We start from the raw sequence: 26,597 nt of genomic DNA, 5'->3' as shown, positions 1-26,597 counted from the left end.
AAGTTTTAAAGAAAGTAGAACTAAAGTGTCAAAGTACAGATTCTGAGCAGTGCCAAAGTTTGGGCAAGGGAAACTCAGCAATACTATAACCAAACGCATACTTCTGGAGAATGAGACATTCAATACTGTATGACATCTGTAGGTTGAAGGACACTACTTTTTTTACAACGTTTAAAAAAGGAATACATTTATTTTATTATTCTATGAACTGGTGCATATCCCTTGCATTAAAAAATAATGGTTCTTAAATTACTGTTAGCCAGAATGTATGGTTCCATGTAAAAACCTGTAACATCCATCCATTAGAAGTTGTCGAATAAGGCTTTTAGAATTTTAAAATGATTCTTCTAAGAAAAAGATTCTTGGGAAAGCAAAAATAGTTCTTATGTGGAATCGCCGCAAAAAAACACATCGCTGGCATATTTTTATTTTCATTCATGCAGAAATGTTTCATTTTAAAACACAGAAAAATCTTTTCGTAATCTTAAAACTTTTATTCCCCATATAAATAATACAGCTCAAAAATGTCATCTGTTTGCACGCCGATGTCTTGCGCATAAAAAGGCTCTTTTATTTTCAAGAGTCATCATTCTGTGGGTATTCCAATTCACTGGTGTACATTTACAGTCTTGTGCATGCCTTGCCATAAAATAATTATATTTTCTTAGGGATGCGGCAATGTTTTCTGAAACCGTCTCTGCACAGATGCACACCTCAAGGTCACTTATATCGTATGCTGGCCGTGGCCAGATGGACATATGACCAATGCAGGGCTTGTGGCTTTTGGAAGAGACTGTGCCAGATCTGGTCGACTAGGAGGCATGACCCCGAGGAAATGAATTTTAAAAGTTGTCCATTCACCAAGAGTCATTTGCAGGACCTGCCTGAGGTCTCGGGGGTCACTGAGGAGGATTGTTTGACCGTCTAGGAAATTTTCCCTTACCGTCGTCAAGTATTTCTCTGGAAAGTCGAGCCGAGACAGCTATAAAGAAACCAAAATACATGATTTTATGAATGTTTATGTATATGTAATGTTATAAATACACAATATACTGTACATACTGTACAGTCTAAAAAAAAGTTTTGACCCATCATTGGGTCAAAAATGAACTAACCCAACAGTTGGGTTAAATTAACCCAAAATACAGTTATACTTGACCCAACAATGTAAACCCACCATTTTGGGTTGAAACAACCCAGCATGTTAATTTATAACCCCACCGTTGGGTTTGTCCATTTTTGACCCAACGCTGGGTTGAAATAACCCAACATTTTTTAGGTGTACACCATATACATATGATAAAAATCGATGCTAGAATGACTTTTTTTCTGATAGGAATTGACAGAAACGACAAACCTCTTCACAAACATCTTCTGTCTTCATGCCGATGACTTTTTTCGCTGCGATGGAGTTGAACATATTTCTCCCTGCTCTTTTCAAACCGTGGCTCCCACGTATTCTGGCCAGCGCATCCTTGATCGAATAGTTTAAGTTCACCGTACAAAACATAAACCTCTTCACCTCGCCTACTGTGAACCTGAAGTCTCTCCTCAGAAACATCTCAAAAAGCTCAGGATCCCCATCTCTTTCCAAAAAGTTCTCAGCCTCATCTCCAAGCAGATAAAGTTCAAGACTGTTTTCATTAAACACCTCCCACAATGTCTTGGTCTCCTCAGGAGCACAAAATGTTTCGCATTGCCCATCTATTTCGGCTCTTTGTACATCATCTTCCACACACTGCAGGATCCAGCTTAGTCTGCAAGGCCAGAGGTCCACCAAAACCACCCAGGCTGCGATCTTCTCGGGAGCCGGAGGCTCCAATTTCAGTGTCTCCATAATAATAAAAGTGACTCGAATGGAGTTAATCACTCTTCTCATGGACATGGTGTCACCAGATATGTATGTTTGAAGGCTGCTTTCATCTCTGGAAAGGATGTGGCGAAATGCCAAATCGATTGACTTATCAACATCTTCTAGACTAAGTTCTGCTGGGGTAAAAGTTTGAGGTTTTACCTTTTTTGCAATCAAAGGGTTCACTTGATCTTCCTCATTCTCGTACTTTACAGAACACTCATCTTCTAAAGAGATCGAGGTCCCGGGGGCACCTAAAGCAAGAGGAAAGTCTTCAGGGATCTCAGACTGACCACGGACAATGTTCTTAAAGACTTTGCACTTTGATGCATCACACAGTTTAGGAACAGTGAAGGGCAGCGTGATTATACGATCTAGAAAGTCATACGCCGAATTTCTTTTGCACAAACAATCCTCGGCCTGGTCCACTTGTCTAACCAGCACTTCCGGGTCAACGGCAAGCAGGGAAATCAAAGGACTCTCTTCATCAGATAGAAGTATGTTGATGGCATCCAAAACGCCGACTATTTTCTTTGGCGTGCACCGATCTAAGTTGGTGATCTCTAGCACCACTCTAATCTTCCTTCTTTCAAAGATCTCCATGAAGTGAATGAAGCAGCACAGCAGTCTCATCTCTTTCCGAACTTCATGCATTAGTCCCAGCTGCTGACTGACCTTCTGGTTGTCCAGTCCTTGTCTAACCGTGAGGTCCTGGTTGAATATAAGATTCTTCAACAACAAGAATACAAATCTTACAGCTCCAGCTGCAGGGACACCTAGTATCGCAATGGCAAAGCCCTCTATCACACCATACGCATGTGTTTCATTATCTTGCTCTCCTTCTGGTTTGTCTTTCAGATCAGGAAATCCAAATATAATAAGCGGGATGAGAATGAGAAGTGTGCCGATAAATGCCATCAATGTTAAAGCCCAAACGGGAATGCAGCACAACTTCTTGGACCTCCAGTCATTCAGAGTGTCCTCAACCTTTTTCTTCTCCGCATCCTTCTCTTCGTCGTATTGCGCAATCCTGAAGAGGCCCAGCTGGAGCTTACCGAAGTTCTTTTGGAGAGCTTTGAACAACTGCATTACTAGTCCAGCCCAGAGCATGTCACTGCCTGCAAAATGCCAGGCGCTGAACCGCACAAACACGTAACGAATATTCCTCCGCTTCTGATTCTGCTCCGTCCACACAGGTCGATAGAAGAGAAGATGCAGGATGAGAGATAGCAGGTCACATATGGAGGGTTTAATTGAGCGTGGCTTTACTTCCTTAGTGTTCCTGTGTTCTCTTCTTTCCGCCTCTAGATTCATGTGGACTGAAAATGAGAGATACAGAGGATCGTATTATAACAAGTAATGTCACAATCTATGGATAATTCTTTATCCGTGGCTCTTTCTATATAAATGTCTATAAATGAATGAAATGTACAATACGTTCCAGTATGAAAACTGCATGGCTTGAAATGAGAATCTTGGTTGAACATTTGATGATATGGATTTTGATATTGTGTGATGTATTGATGGTTTTCATTTTTTTGTAAAAAGGATGGCTAGGCTTTGGATTTACTAACACAAAAATGTACCCAGCAGCCATTTATGGTAATTTATGAATTTCTTTCTAAATAATATTCTCATATTCTGACTCATGTAAATTCGTAAAATCAATCACACTATGGATCTTTAACTTCATGTGCTGTAATACATAAAATTGTGCACATAAAATGAATACAGAATTGCAAACATGAAGCTTTTTTGTTAATAGTCCTATACAGAGCATACATCTGTAGGAATCTCCCTGATATTGCCTGATATTGATATTTTAGTAATTCTAGAAGATATTAATGCACTTTCCTATAACTATAAGTGGAAGAGCATGGTGCAAACAAAGCCAATGTCATGGGTTCGATTCCCAGGGATTGCACATACAGTATAAATAAAATAATAAAAATAAAACTGATGACATAGTATAGCTGAAATGAGCTGTTGTTATTAATAAAAGTACTATCAAATGTATACAGTACATGCAAATGACAGAAAACATTAGAATCTGATGAATAAATGTGGCTGCTTACCCTCAATGTTCTTGAGCACCATGTTGATCCTGTTGTGACATTCTGAATACAAACCCACAGTGACGGGAGATGAGACCTTTGTGAGAGTTTTTGATAATGCATACGCATATACATTATCAGAGGGGACATCAGTCACTAGAAGAAAAAATGCAACAAAATCTCATACCAATTTTCATCAACTTAATCATTTAAATTTCACTTTAATACTGCATTTAAGGTTTCACAAAATACGATTTTCCCCACAAAAACATAACACTTACTACCACAAGGTATAATTTTAGCTAATTGCTTTCAGGGTGGACCAATGCATTGTTTGTGTTCTATCATGAATGACACAATAAAAGGACATCATAAGCCCAGTCACAATAAATGCAATAAATGCGCAGATGATTTTCTTGAACTTATCTGTAAGGGCAAAGTCCATGATTTACTCAAACAGAAAGAATGATGGACTTGAACTTGATAACAGGTGAAGGCCTATCAGACTGTTGTATAGCTCAACTTTAAGCATTTAGTCATTATTTGGTATACCACTAACATATTCTATAACTATTTATTTTTATTTTTCATTTTTGTTACACCAGAGAGCTGTGCTTTATACTGTAATCGGGCTAGCTTTTGTTAGTGAAGTTTAAGTGTTTTTGTGAATTCTTGAAAGCAAGAATTTTCTTAAGTATTCTTGAATTTGTAATGTATTTTGTGCAATGTTTGTACCCCTTTCGATTGCCATCAGTTCTGTATTTTTCTGTCCTTAGAAAACTTTCTACCACCAGCCTTCCTGAAAGTTAAACCAAAACAGAAAGCAATTGTAATAAAAAAGATTGTTTTGCTGATACATGAATGACAATAAGTCTAATTCCATGCCATCTTTATAAGAAAACAAGAACTGTGAAGCAATACATTTTTTGTGAAATAAGATTGTCAATTTAGTATGCGATTACCAGAAATGGAAAGCACACCAAGTTGTCAAATGCACACCAATCTAAATTCTGACAAGGTATTAGATTTGAATGTACATTAAAAAGACCTCTTTAACAGTTCATGTTGCTCTTTTTGAAATGAAGACACCACGCAGAGCTCTGTTGAATCCCTTACTATGAATAATATGATAATAAGGAAGAGAATGTCTCACCTTTTGTGGGTAGATTTAATGAGCGATCCTTCAGGCACGGTTTACAACGAAATTGCTGATAGACTAATATCCATTCTCTATTTTCAGAGATATTTCATGTAGATGGATAGACAGAGTGGGAAAAAGGTTTCGCATTCAAAAAACTGAGCTGAGAGGGTAAGAGGAAGTGAGAGAGAAAGAGACGCCCGTTTGTGAACATTAACTGATGAGGAATGAACAATGGGCCAGGTCAAGATGAACTTTGAACCAGATCTAAAAGTAAACTTTGTACATTGACTCTCAGTTTTTATACTATGATTTATTATCAATGTAATGTTTATTTAATTACATAAGAGACCATGTACAAGTCAATCTTGGGTTATGTTTTTTGCAGCCCAATATAAACCTATTTAGGGCCCGAAATACACCAAATATATCAAAAACAGCAACATTTACACAAGATCACATACAAAATATTTTTTTCAAATAAATCTGTTATCAGATATTAGTTTGATGAGCATTGTATTTATTATCATTTGTTTATACGTTTACCACTTCAACGCTATTTTTATATTTATGACTCTAAAATGATCACAATTCTTCCGCGCATTGTATTTCCTCCAGCGTGATGCAATAGAGCAACAAAGAATATAATAAAACAGAATAAGGTTTTCCCATGAAGGAGCATTTTTATTTGTTTTTACTTGAAGGAACATCTGTCATAGTTGTCCAAATCTAGGATACAAAGAAAAGAGAAAATATTTAAGCTCAGCAAAAACTAAACGTGATTATGAGTCTACAATAAAAAACAAAGTACGAAAAAAAAGGCAAAACAGATTATACGAGGTTCAGTGACAGCTCCGAGCCACTTTAAAATAAATAACAATAATCACAGGTAATGCATTCACATTTCCACCTCCCATTCGAGTATTTCTAGTTCTGATGTTCTTAACTACATGCATTCTCTAACTCCAAATGTTAGACGTTCAGAGATTATTCGCTTTTTCTAACGCGTTTTACACTCATCTCGTCTGTAACTCAATTTTACAATGCCTCAATCTTATTCACTGTAGCTCTATTCAACACACCAAACTTTACATTGAAAATGCATGATTGACTAGCACTTGGTTAGAAGCCTATAACAGTTTCTTTCAAAGTCACTTTTTTCTATCAGAGGTTGTGGCTATCCTCCCTTTGTAGAGAGAGTGGGAGTCTTTATATCTCTCTAAATAGATTCCTAAATTAGATTCCCTGAGCTAAATTAAGTGTGATAATAGGAACTACATCACCCCCCAAATGTTTCCCTTAGGATTAATTACAATTGCTGGGACTATCTATCCTGTGCGGTTTCTGCTGTGTAAGAAAGGAAATTCCTGAATGAGTCATTCTGTTTTCTCATAAACAGAGAAGTAACAGCCTCCTATGACGCTAGTTTCAGTTCATGCAGAAAGACTATAAGCAGGCTGTATGATCAAAGAAGCTTGGGATGCTGGTTACATAAAAAACCTAATGAATGAAAAATCAAATGAATGAATGATTGAAAAATAGCTACGTGAAGCCAAAATCTGTGCCGCGCTTTTCATCAAACTAGAGGAAAGCTGTTCATATTGGACTTTTTGTTACAAATAGTGAAATACTCTCTTTACACGCTTTAGGTTTTAATCATAGGTTTACCGCCATCTAGATCACTCTGAAATAAGCCCATCCATCATCTAAGACAATCAGATTGCTGTTTCCATCATAGCTTTCCTCAGTAATTGCCGCAATATTACAAAATTAAGGCTTTACGACTCTTTATTCTGCCGTGTTCTGCCTCGTGACTCTCAATTATGGCTGGAAACGAGACGCTATAACTTTAATAAAGTTTTCTTTCTTTTCGTGAATGATGCGTCGCCTGATTTCCATACTTTCAGGGTGGTAGTAACGTTTCAACATTGTTGCGCACCAATGTGGGAAAAATAGAATGTGGGAAAAAAAAATCGATGGATAAATGGATACGGTGGTTTGCATTTCCTCACTGCACTATCCCTCACTGTCAGAAAAAAGTCCAATAATGTACCCAAACTGTCAATGGGATTGTAAAAAGGTGCTAATATGTACCATTTTGGCACAAGTACATATATATATTACATTTAGTACGAATATGCACTCTTTAGGTGCAAATGTGTACTTTTGAAAGGATACTGTCTGCCCCAGTGACAGCTTGGGTACATTTTTGACCATTTTTTACACAGACAATGCAGTGCGTTTGACTTGAACTTTCTTTTTCAGTGTGATGAGTGAACTGTTGAAGTACTCTCTTTACAAAGGGATGAGATCGTGTTGTACTGTGCTGTTGAAAAGTCCACCGAGTGTTATTTTGTAGGCCCCCTTTTGCTTTTAATGACAGCAACTGGCATAGTCCACAAAACCGGATGATTCATGTTATCACAGCATGGTTTGAGAAGGCTCCAAAGAGCATTTTATATGCGTCAATGAAAGAAAGTGACCTTTTGTACAAAGAAATTACCAATGTCACTGCTTCTTTGATTAGTAACCAAGGATTAGTCCAGAATCTTTACTCTTTAAGTTAAACAGCTTTAAATAAATAAATAATACGGAACAAATAGATGAAAACATCTTTGTAATCCCAATAGGTCATTTGGAGACACCAAAAGGCATATTGATTTTGTTTTTGATGCTCTAATTGTGAATACATTTGTACAGTGACAATACTGTTTGGATATCAAACATTCCATGATTCCATGAGATTTCATTAGCAGTCAAGAATAAACATAAATGATCATAAAAAGCAGAAATGTATCATATTTCTTGGCATATTTCTCATCCATTCTCTTCCAGGTTTAAAGGGATAGTTCACCCTAAAATGAAAATTCTGTCATCATTTGCTCACCCTCAAGTTTTTCCAAACCTGTATTCATTTCTTTGTTCGTTTGAACACAAAATAAAATATTTGGAAGAATGTTTGTAACCGAACAGTTCTGGGGCACTACTGACTACCATAATGGTTTTTCCCTACTATGATAGTCAATAGTGCCCCAGTTTGGTTATAAACATTCTTCCAAAAATCTTTCTTTGAGTTCAGCAGAACAACAAACTTTATACAAGTCTGGAACAACTTGAGGGTGAGTAAATGATGACAGAATTTTCAATTTAGGCCGAACGATCCCTTTAAATTTCATGTTAAATATCAGATTTTTAATGTGGACACAGATGACAGTTTTTCGATTTTTTTCAGATATTAACCTACATACAGAAATATATAATTCTTGCATTTTAGAATTGACGTATTGAATTAGTTAGTTAGTTATAGTTTTTCTAAATCTACTGTAGCTGTCAAAATTAAATGTTGAAACGTGTGATTCAACTGTAAAAAAAATTTGTCTTTATGTCATATGCTGCCCCCTGTTGTGAAGAAAGAATTACTGCAGTAGAATGTGAACCTTCAGCTGCTTTATGTCTTTTGAACAATGCTGCCCTCATCTGTATGTACTATACATTAGACTGAGACATTACTGAAAGGGATCGTTCACCCCAAAAAATACAAATTCTTTCACTATTTATTTACCGTTATGTCATTCAAAAACTGTATATGACTCTTTCTTCCGTGGAATATTTTGAGAAATGTTTGAGTGGTTTTGTGTCCACACAATGCAAGTCAATGGGGGTTGTTTGAGTCTCTTCAAAATATCTTCTTTAGTGTCCTGCAGAAGAAAGAACATCGTACAGGTTTGGAATAACTGGAAGGAGAATAAATGATGAGAGTTTTAATTTTGAGGTAAACTGTCCCTTGAACAAAGATGCACTTACATAGCCTTTAAAACAACAAAACATTCTCACCATGATCAAAACGTAAACCAGGTTTAGGTTATAATCCTAAATTTGCTACTGTTTTTCTGTTTTGAACTAAATAAGAACATTTTCCCATTTGGGCATGCAGTGTAAATAAACGTTGATATTATCTTAACATCTGCTTAACTCACTAAAAACCCTGTATAAAATTTGATTTGCATAATTAAAAATCAGGATTTCAACCAACTGTCAATCAGGGAGCAATTTATAATCATGCTCGTGACACTTTGATGAGATTTCTGCTTAATCCAACTAATTTTCAAGATTAATTCAGTGAACAGCGCAGAGGCCGTGCCGAAGCACGTTGACAACTAACATTCAGCCAATGTGGTTTCAAGCAGTTCATAAGCAGTGGGAACTAAATGTGTTGATGGAATTTCGCTCCCTTGAGCCTGAACAGGCAAGTGATGTCCGTTACAATGCTAGCAGGGTTTTTTTGGCAGCAGCTTGATATGTGACTGATAGCATTAGGGGAAAAAAAGTAATTAAAATTTCTTAAGACTAGTAAATGAACAACAGCAAGGGGGCCAGACAATGACATGGGATAAAGTGGTGCACTGGTGCAGATTACATTTAGCAGTGCTAACTCTCTAAATTTCATTTTTACAAAGCAGAAATGTTTTTTAACATCTCAAGTCTTGTTATTGCATTTTATAACATTTGAAATGGAGCTGAATTCATGTACTTAAATCTGATGGAACCCATGCTGTTTTGGTTTTTTGAATATAATGCACTGCTTGGCAGAATGTCATATAATTTAGTATGGAGGCAGCATTGTTTCCTGCAACACCGCCTGGAGAAAAACATACAGCGGGTCAGTTATGTTGTTTACTGGCCACGGCCAGATAAGCATATGACCACTTCAGGGCACAGAGCTTTTGGAACTGGTTCTGCCAGACCTGGTCGGCTGAGGCAAGATATGAATTTTAAAAGTCATCCAGGAGTCATTTACAGGATCTGCCTGAGGTTTCCTAAATAAGATTGTTCCACAAGTTGCCCTCACTGTTTTAGCATATTCCCCTAGGAAGCCCAGTCGAAACAATAAATACAATTTGGTTTAGAAGAACAATTGAGAAAAACGGCAAACCTGTTAGAAATTGCTTAGAGGAAGTTGGAGGCATTTTCATTCTGTGAATTCTCCACATTTAGTCTAAGTTACAGATACATTGAACAGTTTCCAACTTTAGCACTTATGGGCCAGTATACAACAGAGGAATTAAGAAGTTTTCAGACAGAAGTACACTATGTTGATGAACAAAGCTCCACTAATCTTCTTTGATGCACAGCAGTCCTACAACACCACCATGATCTTCCTCCTTTAAAAGATCTTCATGATCTTAAAAAGTCTCTTTCTCAACTGTTTCACTCAGGCTGTGGCAGCCGGGCCTAGTTTCAAATGTAAATTCCATAACTTCATGGCCTTCAGAAGTCTCATACAGAAATACAGTACAAAGATTTGCATCTTGTGACAACATGTAAAAAATTTACTATTAACTGAATTTAGTATATGAACTTACTTCTATGTTAATCATAAACCGATTACTTATTTAATGTGATATAAATAACAACTAAAAATAAACTATAGTATATTCATAGTTTTATTAATTTCGTCAAACCTAGAATACATAATACATTTTATTTTTTTTATTTACATTTGCTTTTTATTTAATTTATATATCATTTATTGATAACCAAATAATTATTTATTACATTGCAAGATTTTAAATCCAAATGTTACAATGAAACAATGCCAATTTTTTTGAAGCGATGAATTCATTAATCATTTTGTGTCGGTTCTTTAGAATCAAACCACAATCCATTATAAAGAACCCATGTGCGGAAATGACTCCAAGTCGAGTCGCAGGTAAAAAATTTTTAGAGACTTCAGTCCGAGTCGGATTAGCAAAACACTCAAAAAAATATTTAGGCCTAATAATTCAAATGTATGTATTTTGATCGCATATAGAATTTCCATGCATTTGGATTACATATTTTTAACCTAAACAGAGTAATAAACTTTGTGATATTTATTTGTATGTCATATATAAATGAAACAAGTAATAATGAGATTTATGTAATTGTATCAATAAATCTGATTTGATTCAATTTCATAAGAAACAGGATAAGGTATTCTTACATAAAAGATATTTAATTAAAATGCATCACATTTAAGTAATTTTATAGAGCATTAAAAAATGAATTTATACATTTGTATTTATTTACTCCTTCCCAATTACAATATTCTACATCAAAATCTAACTACAACACACAAAAAAGAACATCCAGACCACATAATTTCATTAATATTTTAAGACATTTAGCTACTTTATAACAAAACTTAAAGGTTAGCAAAAAGAAACAAGAAAAAAGGGCTAACAAGAAAAAAATATCAGTGTATATAAACTACAAAGCATCGCAATATTCAGTGCTTGGACTTTTGGTGACAGCTTGGTTTTATCCAGTTCCATCAGGATTGTCTAAAATGCTTCAAACGTGTACTTGAGGTCTTTCTGATTGTTAAGATTAAGGGCATAAATGAGTCCAAAAAGCATCCCTCATCCCAGGGTAACACTCAGCAGGTTTCGCAGAATTTATACACATTCAAGTGACCAACAACTGTAGGTTCGTCTCCAGGATCAACACCTTCTGCCTAAATGACGTAGATTCTTACTGTTGTTGTCTGTATAGTACAATCCCAGATTTATCCCTCTTCACTTTCATAGTCCTGGAGGATAAACAAAGAAGAATGAGTTTTGTCCCAATGACAGTCAAAGTGTTATTCAGAAATGTTTAAAGCATGTTGTTTTGCAAACTCTGAAATTTTACTTCATTCATTTACATGTATATTTGTAAAACGATGGAACATTTTTAGAAATTCACAAAACCTCAGAAAGCCTTCACAAACCATCCATTTTGCGTAATCACTCATCACTTTAGAAAAATGCAAATAGCCCGCATGCTTAATTGCACAGGTTTCATAAAATGTACTCAAATTACCTATTAATTACCTATTAAGTAATAACTATTTTATATGAATTAAGCAGATTAGTCAATATTTTTCTACAAAATTCCCAAGTTTTGAGATGATCAAACCATGCTCTTATATAGTACAACATTTTTTTTTCATATTGCTGAAGTCATTGGGGTCCCAAAACTGTTACTATCATACTTCAGAATAAATTTTAGTGGGTTACGTTACTTCTTGACCCACCCATTAATACTGGTCAATGAGTCAATGAGACAAAGGTTTCATTTATGAGCACCAAGTAAACTATAGCTACTAAGTGGCCTAGACAACAATTTCATATACAATGCATTGACATTAGTGTAATACATTATAAACATCACTAATAACACATTTACATATGCTAAAAACAGACATTTAATAAAATCTAACTTGCCTTCCAATCAGGTCACGATCCAAGCCACTCCAATGCAAGATGGCGAGAAGAATGTTAACTTTTTTGCCAGTGAACTATCATAGACTTGAAATGTGCAGTACCGCTACCTACCACCTGGAGCGTGGATTGGCTTTATTTCCGCTTAAATTTAATGCAACAAACTCATACAATTTATTGGATCTGCCTTGTTGTGCAGCTAGTATTATTTAAACCATAAACATACTATTTATTTGAATAAATATAATAGTTTTCACAATTAACAGATTTATATTGATTCTAAGCAATCTGACTACATACATTTTGAAAAAATGATTATTTAAATAAAATCAAAAGGATACAAATACTTAATTTCAAACTCTGCCATGATTCATTTTTTTTAGCTTCACAAACCATCCCTCAATTGGCCTAGTTGATCTATCCCTTCACCATTACACAGATTCTGTGGATTAAGTAAACAATGTTTGATAGCAACAGATTTCTCTGCCTAAATCATGCAATAAATCTGACATATGCAACCAGTTAACAGATCAAATATTCACATATGCCTGGCTGTGATCTCCCAGATGAAGGTTAGTTTTAAAGTTACCAACAGTTGAATGTTTTACAGTTTGCAAATGACTTGTAATTGTACCCTTATTTAGTTACTTTGTGTTTCGTACAAAGGGCCTTCTGCGCATCAGCAACACTGATTCAATGACAAACAAGTCATTCATAAGACAACCGATGGCACCTGTATTCATACAACTAGTTTCTATTAATTAACCATTTGATTGTTAATCATAGATAATAATAAACATAATAATATATTATGTGACAGGCAGTCGTTCATCCAATGGTGTGCAAAAGTTTGTGATTGTGTGTGTGTGTGTAGCCTGTGGACTACATTGCAGAGTCTCTTTAGCTATCTAGCTGATGCCTTACCGTATACTAGTATTTAGCCTATGGCTACTAACACGAAGACCAAAACTTAACAAAAACTAATAAAAATTGAAGCAATTTATGCAATAGACAGATGGAAATCTTGCAACCTGCACGTTTCTTACCTTGACCACCTTCTTCCAATTTTCTGTTCCGCTCTCAGTCTCAACAACAAGTCCGGGCAAACTACCGAGTAGGAACCAATCAGAGGCCGCATTTTTATGATGTCATCACGTAGACATGAAACTACAAAAATACAAACACTGAAGTATTTCGATACAAAATATGAAGCCATTTTCATCAACCCAATCAAATACAAATGACAAAATACTATTTTGTATTTTAAATACGTATTTTTAAATACATGTATCATAAATACTGCCCAGCCCTGGTTATACATCAATATGAACTATATTATTAAATTAACTATATGAATATTGACTATACTGTCTGAAATAGGTCTACATTTACAAAAAATATAATGCTTAATTACTACATTTATGCGTGTTTGAATATGATCTAAAGATGTGACGATGTGCAGGGGGAGGAGAATTTATACGCGCAGGATTAGTCGATTAAACACTTCCGCAAAGGAAACACCTGCGTATCCTCGCTCATGCAGGGCCGGACTTACCCATTAGGCAAAGGTAGGCAATCGCCTGGGGCCCGCTACCAGGGGCCCCAAAAGAAAGGGGTGGACTTAACCAATAAGCCATGTCAGCAGCCACATAGAGCCCCAAGTAATCATCAAAATAGTCGGGAAATCCCTGTTAATGTTTTACGTTATTACATCTGTACGAAGGCACTCTCCCCACCCCATTATAGATTAGAGTGGACCATTCCATTAGCACCTTATGCGCGAGACGAGTTCGACACCAGCTGGAGAAAGTTAACGCAGCGGCGGAATTAATAGAACTGCCCACAGGGAGAGTGTCATTGTGTGGTACATTAGCTGCAAAACGAAGTTAAAGTCGCAGGAAAATAAAACAACAAAGAAACGCAGCTACATCAGCAGAGAGGAAAAAGGACGATTTAAAAAAGATTGTTGCCAAAGTCTCTGCTTTTTCCCCACACAAACTCCACCTCTCTCTCCCGCCAGACACAACCTCCCGGCGACGAGCAATGATAATGTGCCCGTGAGTATTTCTCCACGAACACCGACAACACGGTTATAATGACTGACGACCAAAACATCTGTCAAATAAAGAGCGCTGTGCGCTTGGCAGGAGAGGGCCAGTTCAAAGGTAGAAAGGTTGTTTGATTCCGCTGCGCAGACCGATGGGCGCATAAAGACATTATATAATAACGTCAGTACAGCGCTAACGATTCGTGCTGTACGCACTAGTTCAGAAATTTGGTCACATTAAAATGCATGAAAAACCACACACACACAAAAAAAAAAAAAAACACGGAGAGAGGGCACACTTTGTATAGTAATCCCAGATCAGAGTTTTGCCTGCATAAAGAAATCGGAGGCGGCCGTCGAGAGAGGCGCTATTTCGTTACCAGCACAGTGAGACGCTGAAGAGTTCAGTAAAAGAGCTGTATTAGCTGTGTTTCACGGCTGTTCATGTGTTTTACGTTCAATTGACATTTTCTTGAATTTCTTGAAAAGGTTTCCTAAATTAACTTGCTGTAGGCTACATAATTATAGTGTTTTAGCTGTGAGGTCCGTGTAACGCTTTGCAGTTCTTTTTTCAATTTTTACCATCAAAATTAATCAAATGAAAATTGGTTTCAAACTTTCATTTTCAATTTTCATGGGCACTTCACAAATGGATAATTGTCTCTCAGTTTCATTTTCAATTATACGTGTTTGGGTAATTGCTTCAGAATTTCAGATTTTCGAACAAACACAAAAAATACTTGTTTTTCTAAGTTTACATTTATGTGCTTGCGCTTGCAGCTGGACCGTACCATTATCGCCGGTGGTAGGGGTTTACAGTGCGTACTACTGTCTATATCAGATCACCGTTACCTTTGCACGTTAACCACATTGTCTGGACAATGAGTGAGTAGAGTGCGCTTGATTCAAATGAAAGTGTGATCCGTCGGTTGGTAGAATGTCCATCTAGAAAACATGTCGCTTTCACGGTTAATGTGTAGCCTAATTATTATGAGATGTCATATTATCCCTTTATAACAAGAAAATATATCATTTAAATGCTATATTACCCCAGCGACGTCATTTCCACTGGGGACAGGGGGGACATGTCCCCCTCACTTTTCAAAATCACTTTCAAATGTGTTTGTAATGATTTTTTTTAACCACACGCCGTCATCGCCACGGAGATGTAGCCTAGGAACGAGCAGGACACAGAGAGTCTGCCTGTGTCGATGCGCGCGTCGCGTGCACACTAAAAAAAATCACTGAAAGATTGTTTTCAGTCACGTGGTTTTGATATGAATTGAATAGAAACTTGTTTTTACATGGTAGTTGTTTCGGTAGGCTATGTTAAGCTGTTTCCTTATAATGGACTTCTGTGGGGAAGAAACGCGCAACGCGTGATTTATTACTTTTTTTGTTTAATAAGGACTCGTTCTTTTAACAGCAGTTAGTGTTTATGACAAGGCTTGACATGACAACTGTACGTTAAACCTCGTTAAGCATTTTAGAAAGTCATCCTCGTCTCCTTCCGACCGCAGATTCAGGTTTACAAGCCCAGTTTTCCTCCGTTTCTCAGTCAATACTCGCATTTCCCCCTTCATGAACATCCACTTTTGCTACACAATAAAAACACATTTTGGTTTAATCAATTTAAACAATCAAAAACAACGCAAAATATAGGTATTTTGAATTTGTGATAGGATTCAAATCAAAAACATTTCCCCACATTTTGTGTCCCCCCCCAGTTCTCAAACCAAAGTTACACTTGTATTATCCCGTCAAAACGAGAAAATATATTGTTTTAAGGACAAATGATCTCGTTATTATGACATAATTGAGTGGAAAAATAAAATGTATGTGGCAGCAATATGCCACCGTACGTAATATCTCGGGCTGCGACTGATACAAGTTATCCATCACTTCTACTTTTTGTGCGTGCACTCACTGCACTTGCTGCCCGGCCGTTCCCAATGACATAAAGATCCGCAGCATTTCCATCTACTGACTAAAACCAAAACGGCAACCGATGTCGAATAGATTAATGATTACAGACCAGACAGTAGTGTTAGTAAAAATATATTTAATACATGTGTAATACATAAGGGAGATAAATATGATTAGATAAACCGTAGGCCTTTCATAACGCGACAGCGGTGTGGGTCCGTGGGCGGCTGTAGACTACACCCCTACCACCGGCGATAATGGTACGATCCAGCTGCAAGCGCAAGCACATAAATGTAAAATTAGAAAAACAAATATTTTTGTGTTTGTTCGAAAATCTGAAATTCTGAAGCAATTACCCAAACACGTATAATTGAAAATGAAACTGACAGACAATTATCCATTTGTGAAGAAACCATGAAAATTGAAAATGAAAGTTTGAAACCAATTTTCATTTGATTAATTTTGATGGTGAAAATTGAAAAAAGAACTGCAAAGCGTTACACGGACCGTGTGAAGTTGGCTAGTTGAATCAGCGTTATTCTGTAAACAGCGAGTTCGCCAGTATGAACGCACATTGCGATCAGAACGACTCGCAAACAAATGACTCCTTTGAACCAATTCGTTTACACAGAATGTAATCAATAGAATGAGATCAGTGAATCGTTCAAAGCTCAGTGAACTACAAGAGAACGTAGGGTGTGAATGAGCTTTGCTCGTTTAGTTAGACTGATTACTTATGGGCTAAAAAGTCGTATAAAAAAGGCTTATATTAAAATTTTCAACTTTTCTGTTTGATTGATAAATTTAATGCTTTATATAACGTATTAGTTGTCATTTCATAAAAAAAGTTCAACTCTTTATTTAAAAAAAAAATTAAGCTCTTTCCTGTGTGATGACCTCAAGTCTGTCCCAAAATGCGCTCCTATGTACCCTTGTGGACTAGTGCCCTATAGGTCTTCATTTCCTGAGGGCACCAAGTGTGGACTTGGAGGAGGTCCACAAGACCAGAGTGCGCCATTTGGGACTGGGCCCAAATACCCCCACTTGCAGTGAATTTAAAATTATATTATATGTGTGTCCCATCGGGTTAGAAATACTACATGCTCACTTGGGATCTTCACGCCCACTAGAACACTTGGGCCAAAAACAGGAAATACGTCATGAAAGTAGTCAAGTGGTCAAGTGCAAAGACCGCAAGTGGGGGTATTTGGACACAGCCAAAGCCTCCTCTCTCCTGATCCTCGCCTCCTCCCGGTGCAATTAGAGAATTAAGACGTTCTTAAAGATGGCTGAGCTCGATCGGTTTCCGGGTCATAGGACAGAGGACGGAGGAGCGAGGAAACGAGGAGGCATATTGAGAAGCATCCTTAAACTTTACAGACACACAGTTTTAGATGCAAATGTGAATCGCCCCACGGCCAGCCATCTTTGAATTCTGGGTGAATTCCTCTGCTTGAAGTTGAAGCGAATTAAACATCAGACTACTTCGCGGCTGTCCAGAGCATACTTGTTTGAAACTGGTACAAAAAGTTAGAATGTGGAAGTTTGTAGTAGTCTGTGATGGGTCAGTGACTGCCTGGATATCAAATAATTTCATAGGCTTACATGAAATAAGGTCACATTTTAGGTGTCATACTTCGTAAATATTATGCATTATTAGTGATATAGCCCATATTACCCATAATATATTAATACTGAATATTTATTATTATTAATATTATCAAATGCATTATTTGAGTAGACTAGTTTATGTACATTCTGTGGTTATTTTCAACTTTATAACTAGTGGTGGAAACTATGCTGTGCAGATGATTAAACTTGTTATATTGTTGAATACACAGAAAGTATAATTTGCATTAAGATGATCAGATTCTCATCTCTTATCCTCAATTAATGTGCTATAATAGATTACTGTATATACTGCAAGCATGCGTAAGTTCGTATAAATAGCGTAGGCCTATACATTTGTTTTTGTTTCATATTGACACACTTCAAGTTCACTTTATAACATTTTTACAACCTATTGTTGTCCAGAGGTCTGTTGGTGTAGATTGAGCTTCTGAGTTTCATGTTGCAATGTGGATTTGGACCAAAATAAGATGGAAGTTGCTGTAAATGCTATAGTAATGATCATTACTTCAGAAATATAGCATCAGAAATATTGTGACAGTAATACAGCAGGACAGCAAAGCACAGATATGACTTTACAAAATAAACTGTACTACTAGTAATGCTCCTGTAGTGACATATTTGGCCTTTAGGTGGAAGTACAACACAGCGGTTCAGTTCTGATTGGGCTGAGATTCAGATTTTTGTTGTGTAGGTCTTTAAAACGGACCAAGATTCACACATCTTAGTTTCAATTTCATGTGAACTGTGTTGTATCTGATGGAATGTTACAATGAAATAACATCCGATTCTATTTTGTTCTCATTGGCTGAATGAGTAGAATCAAAAGCCTAATCGGATTTGTTCATTCAGGCATTTCAGAGGCCCATGAGCTGCGATTTCCCTCAATAAAACCAGCATTCGAATAAGAAGACTGTACCCGCCCTATTTTAACCTAGATTTCAAAGCTGTCGTCATTGGTTCCTTCTGGTGTTGTGTGGTTTTAGGAAGAGAATGCTTTTAAATCTCTTTCTCCCGTTTCTCCAATCTCGATTTTTCTCACTCGGCTGAAAGAATTTAATCCACTGCGGAGATATGGACCTGCACCTCCCACGAAGGCCTTGTATGATTACCCTGTCTGTCTTGCACATCGGGGGGATGTTTGCTAATCACAGGCCGACGTTTATGTGCGTGCGCGCGCACCCGCTGAACTTCTCCCGCCCAGATTTTATCCACCCTCCACTCGCCTGTCTGAAGCATGAACATATTTCAGCTCAATTCAAGCTCTGTGGCTGAACGTTAAGGTGTGAGGCGATTATTAAACACCAGAACAATCTCCACAGCTCGGAAAAAGATGGATTAAGGAACAGGTGAATCCCGTTTTTTCATCCACCCCATCCTCCGCTTCCTCATTACGGACTGCGGCACCTACTTGAAAGTCCATGAGCATCTCTCTGCGCTCCTGCGCAACTTGGAATACCTTTATTAAATCAGAAAGAGGAGAAATCTAATTTAGACTTGATATCATGAACAGGAATGTCTCTCGTCTGCCATATTGCCTAGAACTGAGAACATTTTTCCAAGGTTTTTTCAGAAACTGGCATTTCTTGTAGGTCACTTTTAAAGAAATCAATCTTCCACTACAGCAAGCTTGTTCTCAGTGAATTGAAAATGGTTGCTTCCTCTAGTTTGTTGGTTTGTGATGACTGCCGAGCTGTGTTTACTTACCTTGGTAAAAGTGTAATATTTTACACTTTCATTTTTTGTCCCATGAGTCCACTTATAATGTATGAATTTCCTGGCATCCCTCTTTCCTTCTGATTTCATTCCTCTAGATATGAAATGAAACGTTTTTTTTGCTATTGCAGCGTTAATTGCGATGTTTCATTTAGTAGCTAAAACATTCTCCTTTTTAAGTTCAATGTGCAGAGACAACTAAGCTAACCTTTTGTCGGATGATTCAAAGATTCCAGATCTTTGTTTTTTTGCAGTTTGTTTGGTGGCACAGCTATTACCCATATGTTGTCACAGTACCATAAATATCTTGCGATACTATACCAGCTGAGTGTCTAGGACTTTTACTGTTGTAAATACTAAACTACACTAGAACATGTTTTTCACGGGGAAACTTTCAAACGTTCGACAAATTTAATTTATATATAGCAATGTTTTTAAAGGGAAATATTAGGCTTACTTTAAATGTGAAACTAAAACGGCCATTTTGACGGCAATTTTTTATGTCAGTGAATCATTCAACCAATTTGTTTTATTTGCTGCAATTTGCAGATTTATTGAAGAACCAAGCGAGTGTCTTGATGAATGACTCAAGTCAACTCAAGTCTTGCCAAGTAAACACAAACGGTCACACTACTCACGTTTATGACATCAAATTGTTTTTTGCTGCTTCATTTTTACATATGGTCTGGGTTGACTGCAAACTTCTGTTAGGGTATACAGCTAACCTTTTTGTTTCAGAGAGAATAAAACATTTCTCATTGATATTGGTGGGAGACTTCTGTAAGTGCAAATGTATATGTGGATACAGAGGACACAGTAGTGTGTGTTCTTTTATTCTTTGTGCAAATGTCAGTGTAGTAATTGGTAACAGGAGTCAGATATACCCTTTCAAAAATGTGTTAGGCTACTAGTTTTAACCTTATTGTTACTAGAATGAACAGAACACCAATGCATAATCAATTACAAATCTAAATAATCAGATTAGGACAGCATCCATGATACAGTTACATTTAACTAGAATGATTAGGCTACATGGTGTGATTTTTGCATTGCAATTGTATTGATGTATACAGTATTAGGAATGGGGTGCAGTTTTTTTTGCTGGCATCAATGTCTGGAATTTGTATTGTATGGCATCATAAACACATAAAACTTCTTTGTGTTATTTTGTTATCGTTTTTAACTTTATCGCCCTGTTGCAAAAAGCAAAGCTTCCAAGTTCAGCTAACTCTGGCACAGCCTTAGTGTGCATGGTCCCTTTTAAATGAATGACATTTTACATCCGTTACCACTAGGGCTCATGTTTGCCTCCTCTTCGGACACTGAGATTTGATCCTGTAATGCTCCTATAATTTCCCCATCTTCAGCATTGTTTTCATTTGTTGAGCAATTTGGCTCATATGTGAAATTTGTTTCCACAACAGTTACATAATGTGGAGTTTGCAAGCCTTTATGAAGTGCTGCGGTGTTACAGAAGGAAATAAATGATATTGGATGACTCGTAATTCTGGAATTTAAAACCTCCTCTATCGGTAAAGACAGAAAAAGAGAGATTCTTCAAGCATTGTCATAGGCAGGCTTCATTTGTATAATTCCCTCATGTTCTGTGATATTCTTGCCCGGAGTGTTGCCTGAAATTCAACTGTTGTAGAGAGAATAAGGCAGGCGAAAAGTGGGAGATCAGAGGAGATTGTGTTAAATTGTGAGTACTCAATCAATAAGTTGTTAAGGGGAGATCAGACGTGGCTGAGAATGCTCATTGTGTTCTGACATCCAACACAGAATCTGCATGTTTGTGCATGGAATCAGATTCAGTTCAGGCTTGAAGGACAGTGCTATATTTCGATTTGTGGACTATATCGTACTTTTGGCCCATTGCTGCAGCATATACTGTAGTATTTATTTCATGCACAGTATTCATTTTTATAGAATACACCAATAGCAAAAAACGTGTTGATCCAAAAGGGTTTACATTAAAAAAAAATGAAAATTATATCATCATTTATTTACTCTCATGTTATTAACAACCTGTAACTGTTTATGACTTTTTCTTCCGTGCACAAAAATAAAGATATTTTGAGAAATGTTTCAGTGGTTTTGTGTTCATACATTGGAAGTCAATGGGGCTAATGTTGTTAGGATACGAACATTCCTCGGAATATCTTCTTTTGTGTTCTGCAGAAGACAGAAACTCAGGATAAATAAATTATTAAGGAGTGTTGGGGTGAACTTTCTCTTTGATAACAATGCAAATCACTCAACCTAAAATTATCACTGTGATGGATGAACAGGAAGAAATATCAGGTGCAGTTCTTTTTTCACTCATTTGATTGAACTGCCAAATGTTAGGACTTCCTACACACCTCATCTTTATTTCCCTCTGGTTTTAGGGTTGAATTTGCAGTTACACTCTTAAAAATAAAGGCGCTTAAAGGTTCTTCGGAGCGATTCTATAGAAGAACCATATAGAAGAACCATTTTTAGTTCCACAAAGAACTATTCACTATTCAGTCAAGGGTTGTTTAAAGAACCATCTCTTTCTTACCTTCACTGTAAAAAAAATCCCATAAAAAAACAGATGAAGTACTGGAAGAAAATTACCAGTACATTTTCCTTTATTTTACGGACATTTCCGTTAATGCTAAAATGCAATTTAATGCAGTGTAAAATGTAAAATACAGGTAAAACAACTGTAAAAATGAATACGGAAAATTCCTTCGTAAAAATAGAGCACAACATACTGTATTAATATGGATTTATTTTAGAGTGTTGTTCTGATCTGAAGAAGCTTTTTTTTCGCCACAGAGAAAAAAAAATTCTTCAGATGTTAAAGTCCCCGTGAACCGGAAGTTGCGATAATTTTTACTTTTGTATTTTGACGCATTTCCTAGTGAAATGGAATTTGTAACGGGAGTGGCTTTTGTCTTTCTCTTCGATTTGAATGGATGTATAATAACAGCCGTTGCATTTTGAAATGGAACTGGCAGCAGACTGACCGTTGAAGGGGAGGAGTCAACAGATGCTCCGCCCAAGCCGTCTAACATACGTCATTTGAGATAGATATTCATTACAGGAAGGAAGTGCATTTTCTAAAAAAATTTTTTTAAATGTATCTAAAGATTATGAGGGCACACGCATTTTAAAAAGAGAATAACCCACATTGATAAAATTTTAACAATAAACGCTGCAATATTTCATGAAAAAAAAGAAATAAAAATTTTAATTTCACTGGGACTTTAAAGGTTCTTTATGGAACCATTTAGACAAAAAAGGTTCTTATATGACATCATTACGTACATTTTTTTTATTCATAATTGCAATGTTTTCCACAAGCACGAGATAAAGAAACTGAATGAATGGACCAAACAAACTGCTTCATTCTTTCTTATATTGATAATTTCATGTTAATACTGGAATTACATTTATGATCATATTGTTCTGGTGCTCTGCTCAAATGTACTTCAGGTGTCAACACTTAACTTGATGGCTGTGATTCTGCCATTTTGAGTAGCAATTTACCACCAGGACTGTAAATTTCTGAATAAAACTATGTCTGAACAACAACCCCTGCTGAACATCTCTTAACTTTTCTGGCCAAAACGGTCTCATTTTTGCTTGTTTCTTTTGTTTATGTGCCAAAGGTGTTTAGTGTTTTGCCAAAGAGTGTAAATGCCAAGGGAGGGGTTCAAAAGTTGAGGGATTCATCATGTCAGCATAAGGGAAGTTGTTTGAGAGGCATAGTAGGTTATTTCATATTAAAAATGTATATTTATAGAGAAATAATTTTCCTAAACCATTAAAACACTATAAGTTTCAGTTCGTAACTATTGAGTCTAATTGTATATTCTCACAACATCAGAAAACAGCAGTAAAACCTTATTATAGTTAACCAGGCCATTAGAGCTCTCTGTCCAGCGAAGCTGATGTATCTGTGTCCCAAACTCACAAAGGTCAAGGAGCTTTGCAAAACAACTAGGACTCATAAGTTCATTTAAATGTGTGTATTGTACCATTAGCTTTGGCTCGAAGTGTTTTAGCTCCTAGTTCTTTTGGAAAAGCATGTGTTAAAGAGAGAAATGGCTAAACAAGTTATAAACATCATCTGTCATCTAAATCCAGATCATCACCAAATGCAGCTGAGGCTGTACTCAAGTTTATGCTACGTCTCATCAGCTTTGTGCTAGCTCGAACATAGTTGTGTTATCTGTGAAATAACCCTCTTTCTCTCGTAATCGCACCCAACGCCTCATAAAAACAAAACTTAATTAAACAGAGAAGTAAAACCCTGTTACATCCCAATTGTTTACAGAGAAAACAAGTAATCCAAACTATTCTAATTATTTAGTCACCCTCGCCCAATCTGAAAAGTTTTTATTGTGTATGCAAAGGAAGTTTTCTTTTCAGCTCTTTCTCGTACAGCAATAGTTCATACTGTAGTAAAGTCTTTCAAGATCCAAAAATGACTTGTGTCCTATGTTCTGTGGTTTTTGAAGCAGTATGACAGCTCTCAAATCAAACATGGCGCTCTTAGATGTTTCACATCAGCTTCAATGTCAGTGCTTTTGAAGACATTTGTTTTGAGAGCTGCGGCGGAGAGGAAAGTTGTCAGTGAATAAATTGTAATCTCTTTCCTACACAAACATATCAAATTATTATAAGGTCCAGTGCATGACATTTAGTGGCATCGAGCTTGAGGTTGCGAATTGCAACCAACGCCTCACCCCGCCCCTCCATTTCTAAGAACTATGGTGGCTGACACAGGACTAAGACATCGTCACGTTTTTGCTTCTTGCCGAAGGCGATAACGTGTATTTGAAATGCGCTCTGTAGAGCAGTTTGTCCGCTTAGGGCTACAGTAGAAACAACATGGTGAATTCCATGTAAGGAGAACCAGCGATGTATGTACTGTAGATAGATATAGCTCATTCTAAGATAATAAAAACATAACGCTTCATTATGTAAGGTCTTTATATACCTCTGAAGAAATAGTTATGTACTGTATATCATATTGCATTTCTGTCAATAGATCCTCCAAAAAATTACACACAGGACCTTTGAAGAAAAAGTCAAAAATGAAAATTTGTTGATCTAAACCTGTAATTTTCCTTTCATGGAACACAAAAGGAGAATACTTCAACAATCCTTTTTTTATACAATAACTCCATAAAGTATAACGAAGTACCATTAAAAAGCCCACGTGTCTCGTGCTTTAAATTCCAAGTGTTAAAGGTAAACGAGCAGGACAGCTAATACGCGAACACAGAATTCTCTCTGAATGTAATAAAGAGAAGAAAAACCCAGTCCGCATTGCCTGCCCTCCCCTGCAGGTCTCAACCTACCATCCGCCTGCTGTGACACACTGAACCCACCCTAAGGAGAGACAGACAGCTAGGTTCTGAGCAGAGATCTAGCCACAGAGCCGGCGGTGATTAGAGTAATGTGGGTTTTTCTGAACCCATCGCCAGCCGTGGCAGGTTGGGGAGCAGAACACGCAGATAAGAGCCAGCGGTGAAGGGTTTTAATTAAATAATGGGATATTATACGACTGGATTATCCCAGTCTTATGTGCAGGAATGCGGAACAGCAGGGTGGCTGGACAATGGAAGTGCCGAGACTGGACATGAGCCGAGAGAGAGAGAGAAAGAGGGCGGAGGGCTAAAATCCAGCGGTTGTGTATTAGCAGATGTGGGTTAACAGATAGCTAAAGGGAAATCACACACACACTGAAACAGAGCTGGTGCTGCACAACTCTAATGAGGCTGAACAGAAGATCTAGACTTGAGGTTAAATCAATGATGTGTGTGTCTGAGCTACTGTCTGACACTAAATGCCAGTTACTGTTCACACACACACACAGCACACAGGTGAAATAATTAGCCTCCTCGCTCCATGTGTTATGAAATAAATGGCTTCATTACGCAAGCATTCGGAAAGGTCTTTCTTTTCATTGGACCCCCTACGGCCCCCCACCCTGTTGTTGTCAACCGGAGTCTGGCCCTCAACAGGGTTTGGGGTAAATGGGGTGAAGTGAGACCAAGTTTACTTTGCAATTACATTTTTTTTTACATGCTTTCTTACTGTAGATGCTTATAATAAGGTGCACAAGTCACGTTAATGCAACCAGGACCACGGCAGGTAGCTGAGAATACATAATGCTTTAATGTCAAGAAGACTCTGTAGCCTTGTGTAAGTGTGTCCTACATTGTGTAGTGTCTAATCACGTTGCCAATAAATTAATACAAAGCTACTGTACAAGTGCTGACTGTGTGAAACAAATAAGTTCAGGAGAAGGAACTTAAAGGAGCAAATGCTGTTTTAGATGTAGCTTGCATAAAGCTATCAAAAGGCTTATACAGGAGATTTTATTGACATTATTTTTTTCAGGACAGAACAGGCTTACATTTTATTCCTGTTCCTGCAAGTTCGTCCCAAGCTATATTGTTTTCTTTTCATTTATTGTTTGATATTGTTTTTATAATGCCATTTTTCTATACATAAAAAATGTACAGAGCAATAGACAACTAGAGAAAAAATGATTTAGGTGAATTTTCTGCAGTAAAGAACTTTTTAAAACTTTTTTTTTGTTGGAAAAACAGTGAAAGTAAATGTAAGCAGTTCATGTTTACATTGTTTTTCAATAAAAAACTTCTTTCATTATTCAACAGCAACGGTAATATAAAGCTAAAAGAAACTGCAGCTGATGTTTTTTTCTAGCATTTTTCCAATACAAACCTTCAACATAATGTATTTAGCTTATTCTGCAAGGCTTTTACAGTATGTAAATTAATATGACAGCTGATAATTCTGTTTAGGGGTTTGATGGGGGAACCGTTACAGAAGTTACAGACAGAAGTTTATGACAACTGATGATGTCGATACACCAGTTCAGAGGATCTTACATGTGGAATGATTTTGAAGTGTTTTACTGTCATATGGACAAGTAATGAAAAATTACTTGAATGGTTCATCATGGACTCGATACAATATACAT

General features: G+C 36.8%; 1 protein-coding gene across 2 annotated transcripts; it reads right to left on the bottom strand.

Annotated features, from left to right (window-relative positions):
- Window positions 1–482: 482 nt before the first annotated feature.
- On the bottom strand, window positions 483–13,389 carry nkpd1 (NTPase, KAP family P-loop domain containing 1). 2 transcript variants are annotated; one of them, XM_057361282.1, is made up of 5 exons: window positions 13,335–13,389; window positions 4,642–4,705; window positions 3,928–4,062; window positions 1,358–3,171; window positions 483–982 (listed from the first exon to the last, which is right to left on the bottom strand). In XM_057361282.1, exons 2-5 carry the CDS (start codon window positions 4,655–4,657, stop codon window positions 725–727), a joined length of 2,223 nt encoding a protein of 740 aa, XP_057217265.1. In that variant the 5' UTR covers window positions 4,658–4,705; window positions 13,335–13,389; the 3' UTR covers window positions 483–724. The 2 variants fall into 2 exon arrangements, with proteins under 2 accessions (XP_057217265.1, XP_057217266.1); XM_057361283.1 differs by lacking the exon at window positions 13,335–13,389 and adding an exon at window positions 5,060–5,247.
- Window positions 13,390–26,597: the final 13,208 nt, after the last annotated feature.

Source organism: Triplophysa rosa, linkage group LG20, assembly GCF_024868665.1.
Source record: "Triplophysa rosa linkage group LG20, Trosa_1v2, whole genome shotgun sequence".
Lineage (NCBI taxonomy): Eukaryota > Metazoa > Chordata > Actinopteri > Cypriniformes > Nemacheilidae > Triplophysa > Triplophysa rosa.
The sequence above is the reverse complement of the archived record's forward strand: the minus strand, read 5'-3'. Positions and strand labels throughout refer to the sequence as shown.